This window comes from Strigops habroptila, chromosome 15, assembly GCF_004027225.2.
Source record: "Strigops habroptila isolate Jane chromosome 15, bStrHab1.2.pri, whole genome shotgun sequence".
NCBI lineage: Eukaryota > Metazoa > Chordata > Aves > Psittaciformes > Psittacidae > Strigops > Strigops habroptila.
In genome coordinates, this window is record NC_044291.2 from 9483751 (window position 1) to 9498459 (window position 14709).

The 14709-nt window shown below is 43.7% G+C and overlaps 1 protein-coding gene across 19 annotated transcripts in view; it reads right to left on the minus strand.

The window, feature by feature from the left end:
• Positions 1-14709, minus strand: part of CACNA1B (calcium voltage-gated channel subunit alpha1 B) — a 310494-nt gene that overhangs the window by 50559 nt on the left and 245226 nt on the right. For 15 of the 19 annotated variants that reach the window (XM_030507166.1, XM_030507165.1, XM_030507161.1 and 12 more), the window contains 8 exons: positions 12898-12994; positions 10089-10249; positions 8831-8968; positions 7723-7924; positions 6101-6265; positions 5115-5225; positions 4885-4968; positions 1035-1040 (listed from right to left, as the gene is read on the minus strand). In XM_030507166.1, coding sequence (XP_030363026.1) covers positions 1035-1040; positions 4885-4968; positions 5115-5225; positions 6101-6265; positions 7723-7924; positions 8831-8968; positions 10089-10249; positions 12898-12994 — 964 coding nt within the window. The remainder of the gene's footprint in view (positions 1-1034; positions 1041-4884; positions 4969-5114; positions 5226-6100; positions 6266-7722; positions 7925-8830; positions 8969-10088; positions 10250-12897; positions 12995-14709) is intronic. The other 4 variants (XM_030507169.1, XM_030507154.1, XM_030507155.1 and 1 more) reach the window with 1 other exon arrangement.

Genomic DNA, 14709 nt, shown 5'->3' on the forward strand with positions numbered 1-14709 from the left:
ATGGTGCATATTTGCAGTCTGCTATAAAGACTTACTCTGCTTTACTTCTTAACAGCAACTGTGCAACAGGAAGACCAGATGTTAACACAGATCCAAGAGCTGTTGTCACGTGGCCAAGCAAGTAGTTTTGTTAAGCTTATAGTCTCATTTGTGTTATTAACCATAGCCAAGACTATTATGTATATTTTTTAGATTGTATTTTTCTTTATTCATCTTATTTTGCTTAATTTATGATTTTCAAAGACAAAGGTCAGTATTGCCAAAGGCATCTTTAGAACCAGGCACTAAATTCCCGGTGGGATCTGGTTCCCAGTACTTTTCAGCCCTGTTCATAACAGGGCTTATGCGTTTTACTTCACATCTTTGCTTTTACATCCAGGGACTCTGTGTCCACTGTGGTGGCAAAATGCTTGTATATGTTGGTATCACAAAGAGTTTTCAAAGTTGAATAAAAGTCCCTCTTTCCTACGAGTTCTCTTTTCATTTGGAGGAAGCAAGTCTGTAATCACTTCAATCATTTTTTTGCCTTACCTTACAGTGTAAACCATGGGCTTAAAGTACTTAAAAGGCAGCTCTCTGAAAGGTGCTGCTTCCCTTTGCAGAAAGCTCAATGCATCTCATCATAAAAGAAAAGAAAACCAGTTTCTGAGAACTGAATTTGGTTCCACCACTCACAAAAGGTAGGGTTTTCCAGCCAGCCAATCTTCTCTACTCCAGGTCATCCAGCAGCATCCTTCCCTCCTATTCTCATTCACTTTTCCACCAAAATAAAGCAAGTGTCAGTCTCCCCTTTATCATTGCCAGGTGTAACAAAGAGCAGAGAACAGGCTATTGGTAACTGCATTTGCCTCACGTCACCAATTAGCCAAGGGGAAGAAGATGCAGGACAGAAGCCAGTTTTGAGGCACGCTGCATTGAGGCTTTTTTTCACCAGTGCAATCGGAAATCTCATCAAAAACGAGTCAAATTAAAGAAAAACGAGAGAAAATAAAAGCAGAGAATTTAAAGAATTGTTTAAATTCAATGAAACCAACCGTGTCCTATATGTGATGTTGTCATGGATGGGGATTTTGCAAGGTTATTTACAAATTTATTGGGTTTTTTTGAGCAGCAGGTGCACAACATACAGACGGAGACATGGTTTTCGCATTGTATGTTGATTGGATGGCGTGATTCAGCAGGTAGATAAGGAAAATAAAGAACAAAACAGGAAACAAAAAGAGAAAATGAGTAATCAGGACAAGCAAAAAAGGAAACTCTGAAAATTTCACTGGAAAAGAAACTGTTGGGTTTTTAGGGGGTGTTATTTTATGATAGTTATATAAATAAAAAAATGCTTCAAACCAAAACAGGTTCTGGATCCTAAAGGGTAAGACAGACAGTGCAGTAGATATTTGCATTTCATTTTGTAATGCAAATTGGGAGGAAATTCACAAACACTTCTCAGGATGGTTTTTGTATTTCCAGGCATAGAAATAGATGTCAGTTTGCCATACACCCATTCGGACACCTCCTCCTTGGTGCCCCCTGTTACACCTCAGTTACTGAGAGGGTAAAAAACTGACATATGTGTTTTTGCCTAAGGAAATAAAAAAATATATATACATATTCCACTGCATTCACAAAGTAAATTACATATGACATGACTAGAAAATCAAAATAAAGCAGTTAATCAACATGTCTTTTCTTTTTATCTTTACTTTTCAGTGGGTTAAAGTACCGATGCAGCACAGCTGGTGGAAGCCCGGATGAGACTGCCCAGGTGACCAGGTTCATTTATCTTATAGCTGGAAAATAGTGTCATGGAGAAAAGTGGTGCTCCTGCAAATACTTGTGAGCCTGATCTCAAAGTTATACCCAGAGAGCATCCCCTCTCCATAGGGAACCATAGTTCTGAATGCCCCATATCCTGGGCAGTGTTCAAGACCAGGTTGGACGGGGCTTGGAGCAACTTGCTCTGGTGGAAGGTGTCCCTGCCTGTGGCAAGGTGTTGGAATTAGATGATCTTAAGGTCCTTTCCAACCCAAACCAGGCTGTGATTCTATGATTCATGGGTGGTTGTTACAGGCACAGAAGCATCAAATTCACATTGTGGGGGTCATCTGGGCTTCTCAGCCTGGGTGGATGGGGAATAATGGGGCTGAATGATCAGGGAAGGATTAATGGGGGGTGCCACCCAGCTATCCCATGATTGCTTGCCAGCCAAGGAGAGGCTGGAGCTGAGGGAGGCAAAGGAAGAAGAGGGCATCCTCTGCTGTGGACAGAGCTGTGACTCATGACAAGCAAAGACCTGTTCTCCACTTGGTTTATTCTCAGCTCTGTACAGCTCAGAGAGCTGCTGCACCCCTGGTCATGGACCTGAGCCAGGAGGCTGAAGAAGTGGGGTTCAACATTAGCTACTGTGTTCTGAGTCGATCTTCATCCCTACCATTAGTTACTCTACCATTAGTTACTCCTTTACCCTATCTGGAAATCTATAGGGCAAAGAGAGTTTGAGCAGAGGCTGTGGGATTGAAGACTTGAGGCCACATGCCTGATCTGTGCACTGCAACTGAGGCTCTCACTAGCTTGGTTCTGCCTTGGTCCGTGCTGTTTGCAAACAGTGTACTCACTGTCATTTCATCAGGTTTTCCAGCCCCTTTCTGCATTTTTTAATTGGTTCTAAATATCAGAAGTGACTTAGGTGCACCTCCAGTTTAGCAAAATAGCAAGTTATATATTACAAAGATGGATTAAAGTGTAACTCTTCCAGAATATCCATGTATTGTGCCACTTCCCAGGCAGCAAAACAGTCCTGGATTTTCCCAGGCAACTTTGGGACCTCTTGAGTTTTCCCTGATGCACTATGGGTCAGAATAACATGTGCTACAACCTGTTGTGGAGCCAACAAAACAGAATAAGAGCAGAGCGCTGGATCTTTCTGCTGTTTTTCCACCCTATGTGCCACAAGGGAAAACATGTGGAAAGGAGGCATGATAGCTATATGGAAATGCTGAAGAAGGGGAAAATTTAGAGAGGTCAATGTCCTGAGACAGAGGAGCAAGAGGTCAGGGGCTGGAGGGGTACTGGAGGACACATGGCTTTTATGTTAAAGACATGTTTGTGAGCAGCTTTGTATTGCACAGACTGCCAGGGAATGCTGTTAAACTACATTAGAAAGTCCTCTCTAAGGTTTGACTTAAAGGATCTAGTACTCCGAAACCAAAAGCATCTCCGTTACTACCTGGGAAGGTAATGGAAAGGAGTATAGGTGGTTGGAGGCTTAACCTTACTGGAGTTTACTGACTGGTTTTAGAGGTAATTCATACTATTCTTCCAAGGCATCTCCAAATTGCTTGATGCTGGAAACCAGAGAAATTACTGCCAAGCAGAGAACAGGCAACACTGATGGCTGCTCTCTGCCTGCAGAATAGCTGTACAAAGCAGGATTTTAACAAGAAGCATGTGGGCTTGGTGTTGTGAAGGAGACATCTTCCTAAAGGAGAAGATACCAATCTCTGAGAGACCACAGGCTCCCTTACCACATGCAAATTGGCTGTGATGCTTCTTCCCAGTAAAAGTGGCCAAAGGAGGGGTGGAAAAGAAGTGTCAGTCTCTGTTTGTAGCTGACTTGCAAATGTTTTCACCACGTTTCAAACCAAGGCAAAAGTTCGGGGACCTGAGACTGGCAAGAAAGTGTGTCCCATGAAAGGGAGTGGGAAAAAGCATCAGTTTAAGAATTCTAAACACTCAAAGAAGTGGTGGTTAGACTTAGTGTTTGATCTGAGTCACTTTACCCTGGCTGTAAACCGTGCATTGAGAGCAAAAGGTAATCCAAAGCCTATGAGATAGGATTCACCAACCATTAAATGAGCACCATTTGTGCAGGGAGTAAAACTGGGAGTGTTTGTGCTTTTTTGTACCACAGAGGTTAGATTATAGTGCATTTTTTTAGAAACAGTAATATGGTCTTCACCATCAGCTGAATGTCCTGTAAAGAAGTCTGGGAGCATAGTTCTCAGCACACACAAAACAGATCTATAAGCAATCCAGGGACTGAGAAAAAAACATTATGGTAAAGTTCAAATTCATCACATAGAGATACAGCATCCTCAGCTAAAACATGCACTGGGAGAGGAGAGGAGCAATTTGTAAAATGGGTAATGTCAAGGTTTGAGTGAGACGTTTGCTGCCCTCATGGAAAAATCCTCTTGAATTTAATGGCAAGCTTGTACACTTCATGTCATCTACAGGTCTCATTAGCAGGGGGACAGCAGTCAGTGCAGGGCTGGCCAACAAACCCTCTGGTGAAGTTATTTGTTTGAATCATGGCCTCACAAAGCTTTAGTGCGCAGAACAGAAATGCACCAAACACACAATCCAGGCTGATGGGTTTCTGGCTGTTTCTGTGTTCCCATCACCCCTCCGCTTCTCACTCCTCTTATCACCTTCACTCTGCCTCATGACCAAGATTGGATAGGAGCCCCAAGGGGACAGACGTGTGTGTGTGCCCTGCAAAGCACCTCACGCTATAAACCAGCAGTCTTCAACAGAATCCTTTTGATCTTTTCCCTCTGTTAAATTCAACAGGATTTTTCCATTAATAAGTAAAAATAGCTCGGGGTTAGAGTAATTTGCTGAACAAGAAAGAGAGGCTGCTTTCTGGCAGGGTCACTAGCACTGTCGTGCTCATCAGAGCTTTTTGCATGAGAGTCTTTGGGGCTGTGCTCATCTCTGTGGAAAGAGTAGAGCTAATGGAATCAGGCTGCCAGGTCACCCAAAGACATCATCACACTGAGTCCCAGAGGCAGCTCTAGGGAATAAGGCTGGTGGGGAGAAGGTGCAACGTCTTGACAGGGTACAGCTTTGTTTGTAAATGAAGCAAATTGAGCAAAGTGTACTTACCGCAATCTCTGTTACTAAAATATCAGTAATACTTCCCAACACTGTTACAAAATCAAAGACATTCCAGGCATCTCGGAAATAATTCTGCCAAATGAAAACACAAAGGGGATAGAGGGGATCCAGGGGTTATTTTTCTCTTTGCAACACAGGGGTTTTTAAATGAACGTCATGAAATAAAAGCATTTCATGTAGAGAGGAATCAGTTGAAAGTAAACGAGGAAGGCACATACCAGTACATCAAAGGCAATGATCTTCAGCACACATTCCATTGAAAACATGGATGTAAACACAATATTCAGGCATTTCAACATTTCTTCATATGCTTCTGGAGCATCATAGAACTAAACCAGGATGGAAGAAAGGCTGTTACTGGAGGATCACTTACAGAATAAAAGCTTCCCTGCTGACCTGTCTGACTGCAAGACTCGTGCGCATTTTAGTGCCAGATCTTGTGCTCACTTTAAGCAAGACTTGGGGATACAACACAGTTACTCATGCCACTCCAGAAGCATACTGTTGCCTCCATGCTATCCTAAAGGGGCAGCTGGAGAGAACCCCAGGACTGGAGGACTGCTGCTGGCATACATCTCCCTGTAAGCACAACATGGACCGGGGGAGAAAGGGCATTTTCAGAACCAGGGGACAAGTGCAGAACTGTGTTTTGTTCCAGAAGACCCCAACAATATGGTGACTCCTTGACTGTGAAGATACTCTAAGCTAGATAAGGGATAGGAGGGGAGATCATCCACAATACCCAGCCACCTGCATCTCTTCCTCCTAAGCACTGTGGATCACATCCCAGAAGCCTGACACTGCTGCAAATTGTAGTGATTTCCCTGGCATGGATGGATTTTGAGCGTCCCCAAGAAGTGACCCTGCTCTGCAGCAGGAAGCCCAAGCTGAGCTGGGAGGTCAGGATCAGCAGATCCCGCTTCCCATCCCACTGGCCACACGCTGAAGGGGCTGTGAACCAAACCAGTGCTGAGTGGGGGAATCCCATTCTCAAGATCTTATCACAACTAAACAACCTCCCTTTGGGGACCGAGGCGTCTAAAAATGACCACAAAGCATCTGAAAATGACACCAGGAAATGAGAAGGGGTAGTTGCTCCTGCTGATTCCCACCCCCAGCTCTTAGATCAAGAGTACAAAGCCTCTCCACCAAACACCGCATTCAGTCACCTAGAATTGCAAAGGTTCAGTAAGAGCCCACTAACCTTCATCATGAGGACAATGGTATTGAGTGCAATCATGACCATGATAAAATACTCAAAGGGAGGGGACACCACAAATTTCCACATCTTGTACTGAAAAGATTGCTTGTTCTGAGGCATGTAGCGGGTCAGTGGCTTGGCACTTATGGCGAAGTCTATGCAGGCCCTCTACAAAACAAAAAGGGGATGAAAAGAATACAGAAAAGGGCTGGCAGCCTCTGTCAGTTGGGATATCAGACTGGGAGAGTGAGCAGAGCATTTAGTGGAGGATGGTATTTCTAAGTGTGTCTCACAGACGATGTGAGTACTGACGACTACTGTAAAATGCAGCCCAAGATGCCCAGATAGTGATAACTTTTGGCCACTTGCTAAAATATTAAACCCCAAAAAACCCCTATAGTCCTCTGCAATCCTAGGAGACAGCTTTCCATCACAACCCAGCTCCTGGTAGGTCCCACTTAGGGAAAGGAGTTTTAAATGCACAGGCTCACTTCAGAAAACACTGCCAATTCCTCCTGATGTGTAATTGTAGAAAGCAGAGGATTGGTAAAGATGTTATTTGTGCTTAAAAAGTACTGTGAAACTCAGGTATGCTCTCACACACAACAAAACCTCTGCAGCTAGTAACATTTCGTAGAATGTGAACTGAACTCTACCAACAAATTATCCAACAAATATCACTGTGTGAACTCTCAAAGACCCCCTAGTTGGCTATTTCTGTTCACATTATTATAAGCATAAAGCTAGTTAAAAATTGGTTTCTACCCACAAGAAATTTTAGTTATGGAGCATTTTCTCAGCTTGGATTTAGGTAAGAATTCATAAATTACTGCAAAAATACTTTCTGCTCAGTTGAAGAATAACATGGGTAAAGCACCTCTAAATATTCTGCTTTATTTTGGACATTTTGTTCATACAGACAAACAATGCATTAAATAACAACTGATTAAAAATTCATCTCTTTTCATCAACAGTCAGGTTCCAGGTTCAAAATAAATGAAAAGAGATGGGTTTTTGTACAACAGGTCATTGAGGCTGTGGGACCCCAGACAGAGGATGTTGCAGATGCTAAACATCTGAGTGAGTTCAGGAGGAAACTGGGTACATCCATGAAATAAAGATACACTAAAGAAATCCATGTCCAACTCGGGATGTTCCTGAGCCTCATATGTGCTTGCCCTGGTCTTACACTCTTCCCAGGGCACCTGCTTTTGGCTGCTGTCAGGACATCATCTCCGCGAGGCACAAAACCAGCCTGGTGAGAGGAGCTGTCCTTTAGGGAGTTATAGCAACTATAGTTCAGTTTGATTTCTGATGACTGGCCTCTAAAAGGCCAAAGATTTGCCTCCTTTCAAACCTATATGCTTGAGCTAGCATGCAAGTCTGCCTTCACTGTGAAGCAGAGATGTGGTTCATAGGGATGTGTGATAGTGCTTGCTAATGTGAAGCATTGGGGGCTCTCCCTGGTTTTGTGCAGAAGCTGAAACAGTCTGTATTTGGTCTCTACACCACACACCCTCAGGTAATGACTGCTCTAAAGCCCCCTAAGGCATGGGAGGGATGAGGAGTGGGTTTCCACTGGGATCGAGGTGCTCTGAGCCCCCAGATTCAGAAGACACGGGTACCTCATTTTTCTCAAGGCTGCACTCTGACATCACTTTATCTCCTTGCTCTTGGAAGGTGATGATGATTAACGCCACAAAGATGTTCACAAAGAAAAAAGGGAAGACAACAAAATACACCACGTAAAAGATGGACATTTCCATTCGGTAGCCAGGGCTGGGGCCCTGTTCCTCGTAGGTGGCATCCACCGAGTGCTTCAGCACACTGCAATTAAGCGCAAAGAAAGAAGAAAAGTCAATGAAATCAGTGTGAAGCACCAATGACACCCTGATAGACACTCACTGGCCTTCACTTGTGTGAAGGGTGTTCCCCATATGCTCAGGTCAAACTCATTCCCATCTTTATGGCTGGGAAGAAGTTGTCCTTGAGGATATTTTTAGGGAAACCCTTTGTGTTTTCACCATTCTGTCAGAATGATGGAGATTTGCTATGTACAGATCCATTTATCCTCCCTGTCCAAGGGGAGAGGATACAGCTAGATCTGGCTTCTCTTCTCTGATCAACAGCGATGAAAAGTAAGGGTAGGAAAAGAAATGTAGTGATGATCTCCGAGTAGGGGAACACACTGAGGGACTGGAAAAGGAAGACTGGTGCTGTGTGTTTTATTCTTTATCTTAGGAAACAGTTGAACATGAAGGACAGGGAAGTCCTGCCATGGAGAAACCCTGACCATGAACTGTACTCCATGAGTCGCAGCAGAAAAGTGTGCCAAAATAAAGTCATATGCTGAACAGTAAATGTAATTTTGAGACTGTCATACCCAGCATACTTTCAGCATAGGTCACAATACCTTTTCCCCCTCATTTTCTTACATTGCCATTATCAATTGGTACTCTTGAGGAAGGCGTGCAAGCCCAAAACACTGGAGCAAACAAGCTACTAAGTACTGAACACTGCCTAAGCATCCCTGTGCAAGCTCAGAGGAATGGCAAGGAAAACACAGAGCCCTGCTGCTGATTCACCCAATAATCACACAAGGGGAAGTAAAAGCTTAGCTGGGAAAAGACTGTTCTTATTACACAGGTCACCTACTGCTTACGTGTCCCTCAGAGCTGAGCAAAGGTACCATTACCTCCATGATCACTGAACCCTGGAGCCCCGTGTACTCACGTTGGCCACCCTTCGCCTGTGGAGACAGTGAAGAGTGTGAGCAGAGCCCAGAGCACGTTGTCATAGTGGAACTCATATTTTTTCCATTCCCTGGGCTGTGCCTCTACCTCATTTTTTTCATAATCGAGGTACTGACCCCTAGGAAAAAACAGCAATTCAGATTGAGAGGATTAAACCAAATCAGCCGCTTCATCTGAGTCACTGAGAATCATGGTAAAGCCCCAGGAGCAGAGTCCAACTGTACTATGTATTAAAGACCAATAGACAGGCCCTAGGTTTGTAACAGAAGTAAAGGGCATGTTCAAGGCATTGTGAGCCACAGGAACTAGACTGGGTCTAAAAATGAAAGAAATAGTAATCAGGGCATTCATTCACTAGGCAAAGACAGCAATTAACAGCATGCTGACTCCAAATTGTCTGACCCCCAGAAAACTACGCTGCTCGACAGGAAAAAGTCTCTGGTTCCTACTTCTGGATTGGATCTGCCCTGAGTGTCTAAGGAACCTGGCATCTGCAGAGTTCCCCTCCAACCTACAACTTACACTCCTCTGTAATTTCACATTCCTTTCTTTAATATATCTATCTGTTTTCTTGCAAGGAAGAGCTGCAGTGACAGTCTTCACAGCTGCTGCATGCATGGATGTGGTTCCATCAGGGATGTGTCCTGCACTTGCTGGGCAGCAGGAGAGGGGTAATGCAGGTAGACATGGGCAGTGCTGAGGATGTGGTTTGGGTGACAAGAAAAAAGGCAAGTGAGAAAGACGCACATTGTGGTAATACACCGCAACAGTCTGCTGCAAAGGACAAAGCATGACAGGGCTTTTAAGATATTCAAGTACTGTCCCCTTTTCCAGCTAATAAGGAGCTACCTAACTTCCTACCAACTGACTTCTGATCATTTATTCATTCTGCTTTTCTAATTCATATGAGCCCTAAGAATCAAGGCAGCAGGTAGAAAGGAGTCACACCATCCCTTCAAAAACCCTTTAGCTTAAAATGGCACCTAGTCCTCAGTGGGAAAGCATCCTGCTTCCCAGTATCATTAAGCATTGATAGAGATCAGAGCCAGAACGGTGCAGCTATTAAAACAACAAAAGGAAAAGTTCCTTGGGTAATTGTGCTGAAGCATTTCTCTTACTTACAGGAGACTCATCAAGCTCAGCAGATACCCGACTGATGCAGCTTTGGGGCAGTCAGGGAGCTGCTGCTGCCAAAGGGAAATGGGGATACCCCCTGCAAACCCTGCCCCCAGCCATACCTGCAATCCTTCTCCAGCTCCTTTGACTCATCAGTGCAGTAGAAGAATCTACCTTTGAAGAGCTGCACAGCAATGACAGCAAAAATGAACATGAAGAGCATGTAAACAATGAGGATATTGAGGACATTCTTCAGGGAATTCACCACACAGTCAAAGACAGCCTGGGGACAGAGGAGAACAAGATTAAGGGGTTGAAAGGAAGGAAAAGTGCATCTAATATCTTGGCATCTGGCATCTAACTACACCCAGAGGTAATGACCCAACCTACAACCCATGGGTGTCTTCGTGGACTTGCACACCAAGTGTTTGACCAAGAGTCATGCTCCAGCTGTGAGAAATAACACCACAAGCTTCCTACATCTCCTGCTTTCTTGGTGAGTTTGGCTGTGCCACTGAATTGTCTGGTGCTGCCCGTAAAGTTTGAAGACAATTGTAGCTCATTGAGTTGCATTAGTCCTAAGCAAATATTAGTCCTAAGCAAAAATGCCCCATCCCTGGCAGTGTTCAAGGCCAGGTTGGACAGAGCTTGGAGCAACCTGCTCTAGTGCAAGGTGTCCCTGCCCGTGGCAGGGGGTGAGAACTTTAAGGTCCCTTCCAACCCAAACCAGGCCATAGAAGTCGTAGAATCATAGACAATTATAAAATGTAAAACATACTTCAGTTTAATTTACTCCCAGTTACCAGACAAGTAAAATCTCATCAAATATGTTACTTGTTGACCATTATTTGAACTGTTGAATAATAAAGACAATATAACAGATACAAAACCACCAAATCCTTTGAATAATATTTTTCTTATGAACTGTCTATCAAAATAAATTGACTAATCTAGTCAGCATATGTCACTTCTGAACTCCCTGCAAAGAACTTCTCAAATACATTTATGATGTGGTTATTAGTCACTGATTCACTGTCATTTGCAGTTTAGTTTTAGTCTGAGATGTTTGTCATAATAATAGAAATGGAGCCGTTTTACTGCCCAAGCACAGGGTTTGTACAATACTGCTACTGTGTCTCTGAATGGAAGTGAATAATTCACAAAATTGCATTCCTGATGCAACCCAGAAATCCTGATTCAAAACACTGGAAATATCTCTAATCGCCCCATTAATCTTGTTGGTTGTTGCATACAAGACCATGTTCAGGAAAAAAAAAAACCAAACAGAATTGTGAAGACTTTTAGTAGTAGAAATGTCTAAGTTGGAGAAGACCTTTAAGCTCATCAAGTCCAACTGTTCCCCAGCACTGCCAAGGCCACCACTAAGCCATGGCACTGAGGGCCTTATCTACACGGTTTGTGAACACTTCCAGGGACAGTGACTCCAGCACTGCCCTGGGCAGCCTGTTCCAATGCCTGAGCACCCTGTGGGGAAGGAATTGTTCCTCATCTCCATCTAAACCTCCCCTGGTGCAGCTTGAGGCCGTTTCCTCTTGTCCTGTCCCTTGTTCCTTGGGAGCAGAGACCAGCCCCCTCCTGGCTCCATCCTCCTGCCAGGCAGTTGTAGAGAGCAATAAGGTCCCCCCTGAGCCTTCTCTTCTCCAGGTTGAACCCTCCCAGGTCCCTCAGCCATTCCTCATCACACTTGTGCTCCAGGCCCTGCACCAGCTCCGTTGCCCTTCTCTGGCCCCTCTACAGCACCTCAATATCTCTCTTGCGGTGAGGGGCCCAGAACTGAACACAGTTCAGTTCACAAACCATATGAATATGACTTCTGCTTCATGTAAACATTTTTGAATGCTTCTTTAGAAGTGGTAAAATTACTCTGTAAAATGGCTTGAAAATAAGGAAGATGTTCAATAAAAAGCATTTGGCACCCTGAGCTACTGTTGACTGGTTTATGACCTAAAAGCTGTACGTTTCAAACTTCTAAACAGATAAAGACCATTTTCTACATTGTTCAACATTACTATTCCTTATCAACTGAGGTAAATTTAGTATGCATAAAACCACATAAAATCAAAATTATTTAAGTGTAAATTGCGAGTAAGGACAAAAGCAAATCTATAGAACATCCGATCCTGATTTTTATGTGCCACTATGCAGCACCAGGATTTGTCAGACATAGTTTCACCATTGCAAAAGCACCCATTGCTTTTTTCCCCATCTTTCACAGAAAAGAGCATGCAATAGTGATGCCACATGAAGACGTTCTACAACACGTATTCAAGAGTTGCAGAAATTGAATTGAATCTTGTAGCTCTGTCCATTCTCTGCTTCCGGGGGCTGGCTGTGTCTCAGAGAATTTGTGAAATGGTGTTAAATAAGTAACCACAGGCCATTACTTGAATTTTACTTTATAATACAGTATCCTAGAGATGAAAAGGTACCACTGTAAAACCCTGTGTTATATGTTCTTTAACAGAAAAGATGAACAGATTTAAAGTCCTTATACAGCAATGACACTTCTCTTTAGATAGACTGTGGAATATCTTGCAATATTCGTGTAAAGTTCTCTAGGGAAAGCCAAACACTCCAAAAATCTATTTTCTCCTGTATCATTTCTAAAAGCATCACACTCATGAACTGTAATTTAATTTATTAGCATTTTTTTTCCTTTTTCTTTTTTTAGAAGTTTGATTTTAATGTGGATTCACAATAATTCATAATATTGCACACAGTGTTTACAAAAGAAAACAAGTGTTTGACGTTTGCTAAACATCTGCATGGCTATTTTTATATATCTGGCAAAGAGATCAATCGCAATGAAATAAAAGAACAGAAATAACTTGGATTAAGTTTAGTCCATCAACTTCCCTCAGAGCAGTTGTAAACCTCCAGAGAAGGAAAGATTTGTGGTTATTCTCTAACCTTTAGTTTTGGCAGCCGTTTAATGGTCTTCAGTGGTCTTAGGACCCGCAGAACTCGCAGTGACTTGATTGTGTTGATGTCCTTGCCTTTGGTTCCTCTGCAAGGGATAAAAGGCACAAGAACAACAGAGGGAATAGTTTGGTCCTCAGGTCATTAACTACAACATCTATAGGTTCCCAGTATGGTTTTGGTTGTGGAATTGATTTGGTTTTGGGGATTTTTGCAGGTTTTGGTTGCCATCCTCACCATGGATGCAGACTGTCCTAGTGAGGACTATAGATGAATGCCCACTTGAAATGTGTCCATCACTGCACAGGAGAAAGGCTGTGGGCGGGACATGGTCCCTTCAGCATTCAGCCACACGTGCTCTCCAGCTTTCACTCCCTTCCCAGCTACTCACTGAGCATCACCCAGGAACTGGTCACCTTCCTGCCCCAAATTCCTACTCAGGCAATGGGCAGAGCCGGGGCAGCAGCAATCCTCGGCTGCAGCCACCAGGAGAGGAGGCTCAGGGCATCCATCCCAGCCCCAGGCAGGAGAAGAAGGAAAGTCACACTTGGCTCTCCTGCCACCCAGGCACCTGGATGAGGCAGGAGGATCTGTGTCCTTCTGGGGACAATGTGTCTAGACAAGCAGACAGCGACCAGAGGGAAGTGGAGACTTCATGGTGAGGGACAGAGCTCTCCTGGGGACCAGAGCTGCTCCGTGCTCATACCCTCATCCTCGAGTCTCTCTTAGAAGACATGCTACAAAACCCATGCGGAAACATGTAATATGACAGGATATTACATGCCTGAACAGTGCTAGGGAACTTCCCACTTACACATGCAGGTGCTGTAAGTCACGTTTTGGCTTTAGTTTTTGTTAAACATGAGTGCAAGACTTGAGACTGTTCCTCTTGTTACCATTAAGAGGTTTTTAGGGGAAGGACAGAGTTTCTTTCCTCATGCACTTCCAAGATAAAATAAAAAATACACGGTTATATCTTCTTCCAACCCAACAGCAAAACAATGACATTCCCCTTCATTTCTTATGAAGTGAAAAATGGGATGAAAATCTTTAACAGAGTTTTAATCATGACTAGAGGTTTGGGTCTGAGACTGTATTGAGGTAACACAGGTGTGAATGAATAACGTGGAACAGATGCTGATATATCTATTCTATGCTCTTCCAGTTTGCTAAACATTCCTCTTCTCTAACAGCAAAGCAATAGAAATACAAGTAACCCAAGAGACACCCAGGAGATGTGCAAGTAGTGGACCACAAAGCTTCCCCCACCCTGCTAGCAGCCAGCCCTGTGCATGATGCTAAAGGATAAGCACCAAGAGTGGAAGAAACCACCCAGTTCCATGGTTGGCTGGCCTTGCTCAGCCCTGGATGGTGCCCTTTTACAATCTATCCACTTTTAAAGGACTAATAACTCAGTACTAATACTGTACTACTGAAAACTTACGCTGGATCTGAATCTGCAACCTAGAAACACACATTTCTGTCTCTTCTCTGGTCTCTTTCTCCAACTACCAGTCACTGCACTTGGCCTGAAATGCAATAAGCAGTGAAACACAAGGAATTTTTGGAGGGCCGTGGGCTGCATCCCCATGACTTATACATAGAACACAAGTTGCCTTTGCACATGGTTTAATAGGAATGGAGGGGAGGGGGAACAGGATGGAGATTTACATATCCTCTCCCTATCTCATCTTTCAGGGCTGCTTTAGAGCCATTTTAATCATGCCTGACTGCTGGCACAGCTGTAAATCCAGGTGATTGAGCTGATACTCATGGAGTTACAGGACTGATTTCATGCCACAA